This window comes from Cupressus sempervirens, chromosome 9 (genome assembly GCF_028749045.1).
Source record: "Cupressus sempervirens isolate cs-2001-9-10 chromosome 9, ASM2874904v1, whole genome shotgun sequence".
Classification (NCBI taxonomy): domain Eukaryota; kingdom Viridiplantae; phylum Streptophyta; class Pinopsida; order Cupressales; family Cupressaceae; genus Cupressus; species Cupressus sempervirens.
This window is the reverse complement of record NC_143126.1, coordinates 547,292,278-547,308,139: the sequence shown is the minus strand read 5'-3', so window position 1 is coordinate 547,308,139 and position 15,862 is coordinate 547,292,278. Positions and strand designations below refer to the sequence as shown.

Genomic DNA, 15,862 nt, shown 5'->3' with positions numbered 1-15,862 from the left:
GACTAGGACTATCTTCTTACCTCTTTTGAATTATCATACTGGTTTATGATGTAGGAGTAATATCTGGAGCTTTCAAGTGGAAGTCTATTGACTGTGTCTTTACCTCAATCGCCACTGATGAGATGCGTTCAATAATCCCTTCACCGAACGATCATGTCCCCTCAAAGTGACTACTCTACCGTTGAGTGCTAACTACTTGTTTGGTCTCTATTAATCATGGTCATCGATCTTGAATAAATACTCAATGTTATTCCTTTTTACTTTATAGTCGTTGTTCACATCCGCGCTAGGGGTGAGTTGACACACATGGACATGTTGACATTCTTGTTTAGCTTATTTTTTATTTATAACTTCTTTAGTCAATAAATTTATAGGGGATTATTTAGTTAATTATATATTTTATTATATAAGTGCTTAGATTATATTGATTTCATTCAGTATGGTTATAAAGAATTAATCGTTGTTTGCTGGGTTGGGACTGTGCAATGGAGTCCCAACCTCCCTCTACACGTCACTTATCAGCACCTTTTTGATCGCATGTCCAAGCTGAAGCTAGAGAATCAAAACCTATAGGATATCATCATTTCTTTGTTTGAGGCATTAGCAATTTTAAACAACACATCGACTTGAAGACATTGTAGATTAAGGATTTTTCTGTAACACTTGCTAAAGAATCCTCTGAAATACCAGACCTTAGAAAACAAGTTGATTCCGACAAAGAACGGGTCCTAGAAATTCGTGACATTAAGGACAAGCAAGCAACACTAGATAGCAAACAGACATCTCTTATGTCAAAAACAGAGCAGCAGCTCATATCATGGGCCACCATCTATAGCAACACCAAGTCTACGCCCTTCTCGACGGTGGAGAAGTTAGTACACGTTAGATTAGCAAATGGAAGGGTTGGGTGGGATCATGAGCTCAATCTAAGAGTCTAGGGTTGTCATTCTTCCTCTATTGATCCTATCTTAACGGGTTAATCCTTCCTCGGCAATCAACTATGTATCAGAAATGTCCTACTTGACAAGGCTTGGGTTAGCATGATGACACTTTTATTTTCAGATTTCTTTTGTTGCCTAGCCGTCTTTGGGTTCATAGAGAGAGGAGGATGCTCTTCCCTCATCCCACAAAGATTTTCCTTGACAGGGACCTTACCAAATCACAGGTGGTAGAGTTAAAATACTCCAAGGGTCTTATTGTAGAGGTTAGATGCAATAGGAAGTGGGCAGTTATCACAAACCTTAGGGCGGCTATTCGGGGATTCATTCACCCTAGTTAGTTATTGAGATTGGCCTTCAAGGCCAAATAATGGTCATGGTGGTAGATAGATGCGAGTCAGCCTCAAAGCAACTCTCTACATGTCAACTATTGGAATGACAATGGTACCTTACGATCTATGTCAAGCCTGTTTTGGGATGCTATAGATTTTGCAAACATGCTTTTGGTCACGGAGACTAATGAGAGCTTGTCTATCCTCTCCTAGGTGTCACCAATTTCCATTCATTGTTTGCCTGTAGAGATGAGGTCAAGAGTTCAGGTGGGGTTGCTTGCCTTAGCTAAGTACTACCTCTTGAGTGTGACTTTTGTGGTTTACTCTGACAACTCGATCAAGTTTATGTAGATCTATGTCATCTAGATAGATACACATTCTAGAGATATCTTCATTGCAATTTAATACTTTTTGCAAGTCTCCTTATTCTACGCTATACACACTATAGAGGAGGGTGACCCTTATGGGGATTTACACGATTGCATTGATAGGTTATCAAGTATAGGTGACATTATAAATTTAGGAGACTTCAATGCACGGACCAGAGACCATTGAATCCCCTCCATGATCAAGCAATTGATTTGGTTTCTACTTTTAAGTCAAATACGTACACCCTAGGTCTGCAGTGTTCTTCAGAGGACAATGAGGACCCTTCATGATATATAATTATCATCTACTCCAATTGCGCAATTCATCGGACTTGGTGACTCTTAATGGGCTCTCATGCTTTCCTAATTCTAACTTGTCTACTTGGCTTCATTGCGAGGTAAAAGCATTGGGGACTAAGCCCTCTCATGTGCTTCCTTCATTCCCTCCATCAAAAAATTCACCATCTATAGCCTCCTCTTGGTCGATAATGCCCTCCTCAGCCTTACCATTAGAGCCTCCCCTCCACCCAAAGCTACCCCCTAGAGTCATCATCCGACTGCACCTCTTTTTCCTTTGTCGATGGTGATTGATACCTGTTTAGTCTCCACCTTCGACGGCTTCTACCCCATGAAACCTTCACCAATACTAGTTGTTCCTCCACCATGCTTGACCACCTTGCCAATGCAGTTTAGGAGTCTACCCTCCTCTCCATCCCCCACTGCACCACCTCTTCATCCCACAACCCCAAATGCAAGAGCACTTGCCTTATGAATCAATGGTTCGATCAAGATTGCCAATCCTTCCACTATTTTGTTCACTATTCCTTCTTTGTGCATTCCTCTTCATTCACCTAGTTGAAGATCTCCTACTACCACTTTCTTTGCCACAAGAAGCGGTTGTTTTACACTTTGCAGTGTAGATCCCCTTGCACTCCTCTCCTGCGTTCCCCCAAGCTCTTCTGGTGCAACCTTTCCCCTTAACCCCCCTTCCACCTTGGACCACAACTCTTTGGCCTTGCATACCTCCACCCTTTACAATATCCCTAGCCAACCCCCCTCCACCTTACTCCTCCACCTTGTTTCCATCTTTTTGCCTTCTCCAACATCTTTGAGGCTTTTAGATCCATGAATAGTAGCAAGGAAGTGAATGAGGAAGGGTTCCAAGTGGAACTCTTAAAGATTGGTATCATAGATTTTGGTTATTTCCTACACTGCTCTTCAACAGGGTGGTCTTTACTAGATTTCCTTCCTCTTGGTCACGGCATTTAACCCGATCCGCAAAGCTAAGTTGACTTCAAATCTAGGCAACTAGAGGACTATCATGGTCAGGAACATTTTTGCCAAACTTAACACCATAATGCTACACATTATACTTTCCAGGGAGCAACATCAGTGTCACGCAAGGGGGTAGGCTAGTTTTCAGACAAACTTTCAAACCATGGACCACAGTTTGACTCTACGACCTATTATTGAGGAGGCTCAACACTACTCGATGTAAGTCTACTATTGCTTTGTGGACTTTTGCAAAGCTTTTGATTTTGGCCCTCATATGGCTCTCTTCTAAAAACTTAGAGACATTGGGATTTTCAAGATTCTACTGCCACCCATCATGAGGTTGTATGAGAGTGTGGTAGGTATATTTAGGACCCTGCAGAGTTTCTCAAACCCTATCTAGAGTACCATCGAGGTGAAGAAGGGTTGTCCTCTCTCTCCTACATTATTTAGCAACTACATTAACAAGCTTGAGGCTTTCCTTCGGGATCACTCGCTTCTAGGTGACAGGCGCTACTTACATCAGGTCCTCATCTCCATATTACTTTTTGCAGACAACGTGGTTCTTTTTGCCTCCTCCTTAGAGAGTCTTCAGCTGTTTATGGATGGTTTCACTTCTTTTTGTGTTTTGTGGCAACTGGTGGTTAACCTAGGCAAGACCTAAGTGATGGTCTCCAACTATTTAGAAATCTCTTATCTCTATCTTTTTTCCAAGGCGAGGAGGTTGAGATTTTTTTCTTTTTACACATACCTGGGAATTAAGTTTTTTGGTCCCTATGTTAATATGAGACTTGTCATGCAACCCCGTGTTAACAAGGGGTTTGATTCCCTTGCACTACTTGAGAGAGTTTTCACAGCATCACTTTTAGGACACCACATCCAAGATGTCCCTCTTCGACTCCTTGATCAAGCCAACTGTTCTTTATGATATTGTGGTTTGGGTGTCGTCTTTCTTGGAGTCAAACTAGATTTGATTGAGAGAATCAAGGCCATCCTACTCCAGCACATCATCAGGCGTCACCAGTTCATCCCTCCCAATATTGTTTTGGCCGATTTTGGGGCCCATCCTTTTAGACTCTAAGGCCATCTTCGATTTAATTTGGTTCCTCCATTGGCCTCGTGGCTTCACAGATTCAGAAGAGGGGCGCCACAGATACTCTTACCTGGCGTATGACTCCTCGAGGGTGATTATAAATGTCGACCTCATTGGTTGGGTCTATTGTTGCTATGCTTAGGTATCTGCGCTATTGTACTCGGTGGGGATTGAGATTGACCACATCCCCCTTCCAGTTCTCTTTAGATGCCCCTACTCATCTCCTACCTTCCCAACACAAGTTGAATGGGCACATAAGGATGGATTAACCCTCTAAGGAGGCTCCATCTGAAGATGGCCTTCTATGAAGAGCACATTTTAGATATACAGGATGGGATCATTGTACATCCTTCATACCTTGTCCAAAGCTGGACATACGCTTTTTGCATCTCTTTGGGATCCTTTAGGGTGGGTTCTCATCGCCTCCGTATTTAAACAAGCCATCAAATTGACAAGAAGGACCGAATCTGCCACCTTTGTGATTTAGGGGAGGTGAAGACGAAGACGCTTCATTTTTTGTTGCGCAATATACTACAAGAGTAGAGGGAGGTTTTATTGCCTTTTCAAGGGTGTTGACCCCTTTCATCATTCTTCTGAGACGCCGACTAGCAGTGTCTTGCACTCTCTCCAAGAGGCCACACGGCTTCGGGATCACACTTTGCAGCTTCAATTCCCTTCGAGACAGACTATTTATCAGCTCATTACCTTATTCTTTCCGATTGTCTCTGCGGCTCAGGGTACCAAGTGGTTGCTTGGTCTTCCTTCTTCAAGCCATACCAGATTTGTAAGAACTAGCATGAGCTACACGCAGCCATAGCCCACCACCTCCAGTGGTTTCCAACATTGGTTCAGGGCACCCTCACAACCTGTACCTTGCCCCTCGGTTTTGGACTACTTCTCAACATCAAGAAGCACTTAGCTTGCCTTTTGCTTCTACTTTCAGTCTTCTATTGGATTTTTCTTTATTCTTGCTTTGTCTCCTTCCTTGGGCATTGTTTGGTGTTCATGTTGTTCATTGCTCCTTCGTTGTATGTTTTCACTCCCTTAGACCCTCTTTGTGGTCTCTTGTTGGACATAAAAAAACCTTATCTTAAGAAATTTAGATAAATAATTATTTATATATTCATATTAAATGCAATTTTATATATTATATTATATTAAGATCGTTTACATATCGGGTGCTCCTTAAGAGCTACAATTACAACTTATTCAAGCTCATTTCGAGCAATCACACTAGAAACAACAATTGGAAGACCAAGAGTCACAACTTAGAATCCACTTCTTACAATGAGACGAATACAACCAATAGAAGACCAAGAGTCACAACTTAGAATTCCACAAAGATGTCCCTCTTGGGATTTGAACCAGGGTGTCCACAATGAGAACTCATTGCTTCAGCCAACTAAACCCAACCCCTTGGACCGCAATTATATATATATATCGTTCATATGTCAATATCACGTCATGACAGCAAAGTTTCTTTTTTACAACATTATGCAACTTTTACAATATTTGCACTTTGATAACTCCACACACCTAGAAGCCTAATATGACCTAAAACACACATTAATTGACCTTATCACATAGGAGAAACACCAATCAACACAAAAATTAAATTATGGCTTCATAGAGGCATGAATCAACAAGGTGTTCCTGCAACATCTCATCCCTCAATTTTAGGAACAGAAAATTATGGATAAGTAGTTGCCTCAACTTACCAACTAGCATTCCCTTTTCTCCCCGTAGTCTCATATTCCTCTCTCTTGGTAACTCCCTCCTCTAGTACCTCTAGTTTGATTCATCACTATTTCATTGCATTTTATTCGTTTCTATCTAAAATGAAATAATTTGTTCCTAATATCTAAATTTACATCAAAATCTTGCATTTCCAGTGTGTAATGCCTTCACTTTTTCGATCCTTAGTAAGTGTGAGAAATATAAATTAAAATTTAAAACTCACAACCCTAAAAAATTTCACGGCACAAACTATTACCGAGTGCCAAAAATTTGCTCGGCACTTAAGAAACCGAGTGGCAGGAGAGGTTACCGAGTGAGCTCGGTAAATGAAGAGAAAACCAACTCGGTAACCAAAGGAGGGCGTGATTACCGAGTGAACTCGGTAGGCAAAGCGATTACCAAGTGAACTCGGTAGCCACTGGAGAGTGGAACTCGGTAGAAGAAGGCACCGAGTGAACTCGGTAGCCACTACAGAGAATGACTTCTACCAAATACAATACCGAGTGCAGGCTTATGACATGAATATTTTCACCATTAAAACCAGAAATCCAGAACTTGAAGCTTCCAAATAAAACTTTTCAAATGCAATGAATATAATGAGACAAATGGATTCAAGTATGCCTGCTTGCTTTATATTCAACTTGGATTAAATCATTACAAAATCTGGGAGCATTCGGCTTCAACCAGAAAACCCTAAAATAACCCTAAACTTTAAACTGGAAAAACTTCAAACTTTAAACTTAAAACTTACAGCTCTAATGGCTGCATACTACAATGCCTGGAGCAATCACTGCTTCAACAGGTTGAAACCAATAAACTACAAACTTACAAAACGACAGGAAGAAGCACGTGCAACTGCAAGCACGACAACGATCCCTTCTGTCTCTACAACAACTGATCTGCTGATCACCTTCTCTGCTCTCTGCAACTTCTGAGCTCTTCAACTTCTCCTCTCTCTGTCTCTTCTGGTCGAATGAATCAGATCATTCCTTTTGTTATACTTGCAAAAAGTTTTCCCCCTCATTTGTGAATTCAAAAAAAATTCACCTACCATGCAATAAATTCATTTGATCGTTCTGCAAGCCGTCAAGGAGGTAGGTGGGAGTTTGGCTCCAGGGAGAAACGACCAACTACAATTAATATTCCAACAGAAAGGTATAACCTTTGACTAAACTTTATCCCTAAACAAAATAACGCTTTTTGAGAAAGATTTTATTATGAATGTCTAAGTGCAAAACATGAAGATAGAATAATTGAATAATTCATATAGATGAGTAGATAAATAGTTTTTAGAGATTCAAAATTATCTATTGGAACAAAATACCTCCCGCGAATTGAGTTTGCTTAGCAAATTCCTTTGCCTGTCAAATACCAATGTAAATTTGTCAAAAACATTACAAAGGAAAGAAAAAGAAATGCATTTTTTTTATACATTCAAAAGCACCTCTAATGCTGAAACTAAGAGGGTCTAAGACTGGCTATAGATATTTTTTAAGCTATAATTGATCTTTTTTCATTAAATATTGTCCTGTTTACTAAAAACAAATTACTTTCTCTTTTAAATTTTTCATTTGAAAAGCATCAAAGTCTATTCCTTAAGGATGTTTCTGAATCTTTGTATTGAAATATATGGAAACTTAAAAGTTGCAAAATATCAAGCAATTCGAAAATATGGATCAAGTAAACCTAAATGGCCATATACTCAAAACTCAAAACAACTGGTTGGACTCCTTGAAGATAACTTCTGGATTTTTTACATGGCAGGTTTTTTATCTCTTAAATGTTGATGTCTTTTTAGACTCTAGAAAAATTAAAGTGGCTCCAGTATCCAAAGTTAAAGAGGTAAATTATAGTAAGCATTAATTACTTGAGGACATTTAGTATGCAGAGAAGTATCAAAAATACCGAGTTTGATTACTCTTCAAACTTGTTCTTATTTAAGTTTAATGGGTATTCTGAAAAGCTATCAAACAATGTGCATACTTCGATGATAAACTTGTACATGGGTGCATTCATTGCCAATTATGAGATCATCAATATATAAAAAGCTATATCATTTGATTATTATTTATTATTATTATTTTTACATATATAGCTATTCATTCGTTTCTCTGAGCTTTTGTTATTTGAATACGTTGCTGTAATACCATACATACTTTGCAATGTAAGATTTAAAAAAAACACAATAGGCTGTCTCAACTTAAATATAGTCATGGGTGACACTGACATAGCAGTGTGGAGAAATGAAAAACAATTGTTTTGAGTTTCAGAAGAGCGTATAAAAACAATGCAAATTGAGAAAATCCTATTTCTGAAACAGAAATTAATTAATTGTCAGCTCAGATTCCACACATTGAAGTTTCACAAACTGAGCTAGGGAAAGGGAAAACTCAAAATAACCTACTAAGAAGATTCAATTTCTATGTAGCCTAAAGACATGGTCCTTACATGTTTTTCTTGTCCTCTATACAAGAGATTTAGGAACTGTAGGTATGGGTTGGACTTTTCCCCGTACATAATTATCGAAAAAAATTCAGAAAAATTTCCAAAACAAAGATTTTTGAGCAAGGAAAATGTGGGGGTCGGGGGGTCATAAAGAGCCCCACAATCCTTTATACTAAACTTGTTAGGATTAGGTGTTGTGCATCTTGCGTAATGTTCATAATGTTTAATTTGTTATATGTGGACCACCTAAAGAGCCAAGGGATACATGTATCACAAGCGATTAACATTCTTGAGGTCACTTTATGTATTGTTTTGTAACATTAGTTTATTAGTCCCCGCCTTATAAGGCAGGGAACTAATGTTCCAGGTTGTCTCCTGCAATTAATTTGTATGCCACATATATTTTTAGAGGCTAAGGTTTCGGCAACTTTATTTTTTAAATCATTTATGACGTTGAAAAAATTTAATTCTGATTGGCTCATCACGAATTTCCTGGGCGAAATTCTGATTTTTGGAGAACGAAAAAAGCAAAAATTTGGTCACTATAAGACTGCATCGTAAACTTAATTAGTTGAGGCATTGTGTCCCAAAATACATGTCAGTAAATTTAATTAGTTCAGGCATGGTGTCCAAAATCCCATAAATATGTGTCAGTAAGTTTATAAAGCTATAGCAACGTGTCAAAAAACTGAGAAGGAAGTCTTTATTGTTAATTCAGAATTTTCGGAGATTCAATACAAGTGACTACTAAACTATTTACATTGATTATAGTTTAAAATCTTTCAATGGGCATGGAAGGCATAAGTGAAACCAAGTGGAGTGCACAAAACTTTCAAACTTTTTTCTTCATTATGGCTTTTAATTCAGCTTTTATTATTTATTTTTTAGAATAATTGTGTAAAGTTGTCTTCTAATGTTTATGTTTAAGTACAATACATGAATAGCTTTTTATTATTTATATTTATGATATTATAAGTCAAAAAAACAAATATAATAGTGCAAACTTTTAAAACTTAGATTTTAAAAAACAAAAAATCAATTGTAATTGTTAATTTGTTTTACCAACTATAATAATATGTTCATCTATTTTGTGTTTTTTAATCTTCAGTAACATTTAATAAAGCTCATTTTGTTATTTTAAAAACTTTGACATTAAAAATTGATAAAATGAAAACATATATCATCCTTTCTCTTGGCTTTAATAATAGTTAAGAAATGAATGTTTTAACTACAACTTTCTTAGGGAATTTGAAATTTTAGTACTCTATTGTTAGCTATTATAATTACAGAATATTTAGATATAAAAATTAGAAAATAAATTATAATTTTTTATAAAAATAAATGAACTAGAAATCTAAATAAATAAATTATAGTCAATACTAAAATAATTTTTTATTTTGAATGAGTATGAAGTATAAAATTATGAGCAACTTAAATAGAATTTATAGTTTAGTATAAGTTGAAAGAAATAAAAGTTATCAAGATTATTTTTTAAGTAATATATTAAAAAATACAAAATACATCGTCAATAAGATTTGATTTATGTTCTATGTTTTGAAGCATGCCCATACGGTGTACCAACTTTTTAGTACAAGTTGAAAGTAATATAAATCATCAATCTTATTTCAAAACACTAAACAATTTATGTTTCACCAAAAGAATTGAACATGTGTCGTAATTCTAAAAATTCTATTTAACTTACACATTCACTTTAGAGTTATAAATATTATGCATGTAGATTTGTAAATGATAAAATCAAATAACATTATATACATTCAATACTAGTAATGGAAAACTATTCTTTTAACATAAGTACTGGTCTACGATTTATGAGTGCATGTGCATATTTATATCTATTTATTAGTATACAATATCTTTCAATTGTGGTACTGAATATATAGATCTCTAATGAAAAATACCAATTGTGTTAGTGATTTCTGAACTTTTGTTTCCAATAACTCATTATAAAAAAGAATAAAAAGACCTTGTGTATTAACATATCTACATTTTCATAGAAAAATAATAATCATAATTACTACTCAATCACATACTTTTAGCCCCTACACAAGGCAGGGACTCCAGCTCAACCAGAGCCCTTGTTATTTTAAGTGTGGGAGGCATAATATTATTACTTGCTATTTGGGGAGATATATTTAATAAAATGAAAACTTAGTACCAACTATTAAATGTGGGGTCACTGGTTTGTAAACTCATGGTTTTGAGTCTCATGGTTCTATTTTACAATTTGCTTTTATTTGTGAGCTTATATCTATAAAAGCAAGCACATGTTTAGTGGTAAGGTTGGATGACTGATTGGTTTGTCATAGTACCAAGTCTTTCTAAGAAGTGCATATGTGAAGCATGGAATGGGATGTGTGAATTTAGGCTTGGAAACACGGAGGATGCATGGGAGAGGTTTGAGGTTTTAGAAGTGTTCATTTGACCACAGTTCACAAAATCAGACTTCAAGAGTACTCAAAAAGCCCATCATTTTTGACTCAGCAAGAACTTAGCAAAACTCAGCTACTTTGAAAGTACCAGAAATTAGAATTTATTATAAAAACATGTTTTTTTCTTTTTTTCGCAAAATTCAATTACAAAACGTGTTAAATCAAAAATTGACATCACAAAAAAAATGCATAGTTTTATAGCAAAAGAAATGTATGAAACTTGCATTTTAACTAGCATTTTACCCACTTGGATATTTGTACCTATGTTTTCCTTGTATCTATTGAAAATTGCAAGTTAAACTCATAAAAACCCACAGAGAAAAAAATTTTGGATACTCATAGTCTACATACTCTAATTATAAAAGCATCATGTTGTTTACTTTTTAATAATAGATGGAGTATAGGTTCTTTTGGAGGTGGTGTTTTCCCTCTTTAGCGCTTTCCTAAGGTATATGCTTTGTTATCTTGTTTCTTATCTATCTGATCTATGCATAGTGATTATTCTTTAAGCTTGTACGCATGCTTTTCTCTCATGGGTTTAATTAGAAATGGATTTATTAGTCTAGGTATTGATGATTAATTTCTAACAAGTGGTATCAAAGCTTTCGTAGTTGTGGGAGACATACGCTTCAAGGTTTGAGTTAAAGAGATATCTTGAATGAATTAGCTACAAACTTGATGCCATGTTATGCTGCGAAGTTTCAAGATGTTACAAGGTATGAAACACATTTGTAGGTAGTTATACTGCAGATTTGAGGGTTTTTTTTTTTTAAATAAGGGCATGTTGCAAATTTGGGGTTTGAAAAATGTTAGGTGAAAGGGGTTCCTTGGATGTGCTTTCGTGAGGGTTTTCTAGGGAAATTTCACATATGACCCCATTGGACAAAATAGACCTCGCCTTTCGATCCAAGTTGGTATGAAACTAATAGTAATACAAAATTTGCCTTATTTGGGTCAAGTTTAAAATTCAAGAAAAATTAGCTCCAAACCTAACCATAATGTTGTCCAAGGCATCTATAAAAACTAGAATTAAAAGGCAAAAAATTTAATATCCTTGTCAATGCAAAATAATCCCTACAAAATATCTTGTAAATAAAATAAATTGTGGGATGAATCCACAAACCCTCGTACCCATAGGGATAACACCTTATCCCTGACAACAAAAGGGTTGTACCCCCTATCAGCCATTAATCGGTGGTTCGACTCCACTCCTTGCACTATCCATGGAAAGTAAAAGTATCCGTCATTTTAAATTTTAAACAAACTACAATAATAGTAAATTCGACCGTATAAAATTAAATGGTTATAATTGCAGGTCGGGCCAAACTCCCAACTACCCCTCAATAATTTTTTTTATTTTGAGAATCAACAAATTAAACCAGTGTTAATACTTGTGTCTAGTCTAGAGGTTAAACATGCCAACCTTGCAACTAGCAATGCTACTCAGTTAGGTCACTAACAGTCTCCCATCTGCTACCAAAGAGCCACCATTGTGCCATGAGCAAGCTAGATAGGATAGTTTTTATTCAAATGGGCATAAATTTCCCTTAAGTTCTCCTTTTCTTGGCTTCATACAAGTGTTAGAAAGCTTCTCTGATCACTACCAAATGATGCAAGTCTAGATTCTTGATTTTAGTATTTTGATCAATTTTTAGCTTGAAAGCCAAATGTTCATTGATAAACAATTTTGAGTGTAACTTTTACATATAAAATCAATTTTCTATATAAATAGGCAATGGAGTGCATGTAGTGTACTTCATAGTGGTACTATTGAATTCTCAATTTGATCACTGCCCACAATTCTACATTCGATCAACTATCAACTATCCACATCTCTGCGTATAGCGAATTCAATAAAATTATATGCTTCAATTGTCAAAGGAGTACACACTTGATTAAGATTTTAAAAATGTGAAGGTATGTGCCTCCTCACCGAGTGAGAAAAAGACGTCCCTCTATAGTAAAATCTGGTGGATTAAAAGTACCTTTCAAGCTGGGTAATGGGCAATTCAGAATGTTTCATATCCTTCCATCAGGATTGAAAATAGAGGTGAATGAGCTAAGAGGTATTAAGGAAAAAAAGATAGAAATAAAAGCCCCTCGGGAACTTAAAAGAATAATTGATGCATAAAGATAGTTAAAAAACTATGCTTACTCATGTTATCTCCTTTAGGGTGTATGTTGAATATATTCCAACATGATGAGAAAAGTAGTTTTTAATTAAGTGAAAGCAGGTTTTGAAGAGGCCCGAAACCCTTTACAAAATTATTACAATAGATTTACCATTGAAGACCAACAAAGGTAAAAGAGAGAAAAGGAGAAATGTTGACAGAAAGACAGACAAAATCCAGCAGACATAAAATCACTAACCAAAAACCAGCAAACAGCAAGCACACGGAAATAGAAAAAAAAACAAGCATGCAGGCGCCCAGCAGATAGTAGACAAAGTTTTTGAGCAACTCAACAAAGTTCATGATTGCCTTGATGAGAATAGTTGTTAATAATATCCAAACAAACAATTCAATTGCATTCGTATATGTAAAATGCAAGTATGTGTTCTATTAAAGGATTCATGTTCTATGCAATGGGAAGACTAAAAGTTTTCAAATAACCAAGTATGCAAAGTGAAATGTCATAAGTATTGAATGCTACCAAATTCACTATTGGAGTAACCTCTAAAAATGTAGGCCTAACAAAAATTATATATACATAAGAGAAGGCCATAGAGGTTCCACATTCTAGGGACCATTAAAGTTGATTCATATAATGACCCTTACCACCTCGCTCTACCAAATATATGATATTGCTAAACTTCACGCACAATATTGGAATATGAAATAAACTGCTCACAGCTGGTTATATATAAATTATCACAAATTGTATATAAATCTGGCAATTGAAGCTTTGCAATTTATTTCTTCCTTTATTCATTCAATAAAAATTGCAAACTCCAATATGAAGATAGACATAATGAGCATGTCGTCCTGCATTTTGTCACCACAAAATGTTGGTAACAGCACGAAACTTTTTCAAACTAGTTTTGTGCTTCTCTAAGCTTGAATTTGATATTCAATTGCTTAATGTTGATCGATCGATCCATTTCAATTTGTATATCAAATCATTTTACTGAAGGCTTTTGTCAAGTCTTTTTCATTTTGTTTTCTGTCGAGCCTTTGCTTGATTTTTGAAGCCTTCATCGTCCGTTCTTTGCTCTTGAGTTTGTGTTTTTTGGTTTTTAGTCTTATGGTTTGCTCATGTCATGCCTTTCGCCTTTCCCTTCTATTCGGTCTAACCTAGAGCTCAATCGGAGTTGTCAATCAAGAGATATGCCCATTTTAGTGCCTCAAAAGTGGACCTTTTTGGTGCAACAGCACAAATTAAAAATATGATGTTATATTTTTAATTTGACTTTCACTTTTTGATAAATATAACTTATATTCACTTTTTGTTATGTTTTTAAGTTTCTTTAACTTTAAATTTTTAACTTAAAGTGACTATAGTGCACTTTATGTTATAATTTTAAATTTAATTACTTTTTAATTTTTCACTTAAAGTAACTATATAACTATATAGTTCCATTGTGATATTGCTATCAGGGACCCATGTTTCATGAGTAATGATTCTACATGAATCCATCTCTCATGAGAATAAATAGAACACTCAGCACTCATTGGATCTAGGTGATGCTCACAAGGGTGAAGCATCGGCACTTCTCGAGAGGTCACCCATCCCAGTACTACTCCAACCTAAGCGTGCTTAACTACAGAGTTTCCTCCATGGTTAAACCCAAAGCTTGCAATCCCACTTGCAAAACCTTCACCAAGTGTTGTGCCTTATGAACCATTCATTAGAAAGCCCCTTAAGCTCATCAATTTATAAGCTCTTCATTATCTCCTACTTATATAGTTCCAGTTTAATTTTTGGTTTTTAAATCAAATGCTTATTTAAATGTTACTTTTTAAATGATGTTTAGATGTTATATTTTTAAATATGATAGATAATATTGTTTATGACCCTTTTAGTAACATTTATATAAATTTAAGTGAATTAAATGACTTAAATCATCAAAAGTGGACATTTTACATGTCACACTGCATATAAAGTTCATTTTGGTGGGCTTTTTTGATGTCATTACATCAAAAGTCTATCATAAGTGGACCTTTTTGATGCTACTACATCAAAAGTGAAGTTCTTATGCTTTTACATCTAAAAAGTGAGATGTATTTTAAAACATGCATCCTCCTCCAAAAGGTCTGATTTTGCTTGTATGCATATTTTAAAACATGCATCCTCCTCCAAAAAGTGCGATTTTACTTGTATGCAAATTTTAAAATATGTTATTGACTCCAAAAGGTCCAATTTTATACTAAGACATGTTTTAATATATGCTATGGCCTTCAAAAAGTCAGATTTTAAAGAACTCCATGTTTTTGCCCTCCAAGAAACCGATTTTGACCATAAGTGGAGATTTTCTCAATGGATTTGCATGAGATTTCTTCCATTGGAGGTGTTTTTGATTGGCAATGAGTTTCCTTGCATTTAAAACGGATTTAGCAAGCTCAAAAACGTTTTTGAAAGCTCCAATCTAGGGCACATTTTTGGAGAAATCAGCAAATAAATCCATTTTTGGTCCATGTTTTGGCTCCAAAGCAAATCAATTTGGCTTATTTTTGGGATTGCATTACATATTGAATCATACCTTGGTGTTTAAACACCAAAATGTTTTGATCTTGCATCATGGTGAATCACGTTTTTTGCTAAAAAGTCCCAAGCATATGTTCTTCAAAATGTTGGATCTTGAAGTGGTTTTAGCGCACATTTTGGCCTCTTTTAACAACTTCTCCTTGATAGCTACCTTCTCCCATTCGAATTTGTGGAAGTTTGAAAAATTCAAACATTTTTTAAGAATTTTTCAAACATTGGAGCATCTTTTCCCTTCATTTTTGGCACATATAAGTGGACTCTTTCTTTCTTGCTTTTAATTCATGCTTATCTTGTTGATTTTATGCACGTAATTGCTTGATGATTGCCACTTGTTGAAATCTTTGCCATGGAAAGTGCATTTTTCCTTTTAAAATGAAGTTTTTGTTCTTTTTCATGTTTTTGGTTCTTCTCCAAGTCCCAATTTTGAATTTGTGTGTTGAAGTGCATTGTATCTTGGCATGTTTGAGTCACTTTTCAAAGGTACGTTTTTCATTGTGTACCAACCAGTTTTCTCGGGTCTAAA

At 35.5% G+C, this 15,862-nt stretch overlaps 1 protein-coding gene across 1 annotated transcript in view; it reads right to left on the bottom strand.

Moving 5' to 3' along the window:
* The window catches only part of LOC149539807 (thioredoxin-like protein AAED1, chloroplastic), a 208,170-nt gene that overhangs the window by 129,097 nt on the left and 63,211 nt on the right, over positions 1–15,862 (bottom strand). Inside the window, exon 5 of the mRNA XM_089801003.1 lies at positions 7,065–7,101. Within this exon, the coding sequence (XP_089657129.1) occupies positions 7,065–7,101 (37 nt within the window). The remainder of the gene's footprint in view (positions 1–7,064; positions 7,102–15,862) is intronic.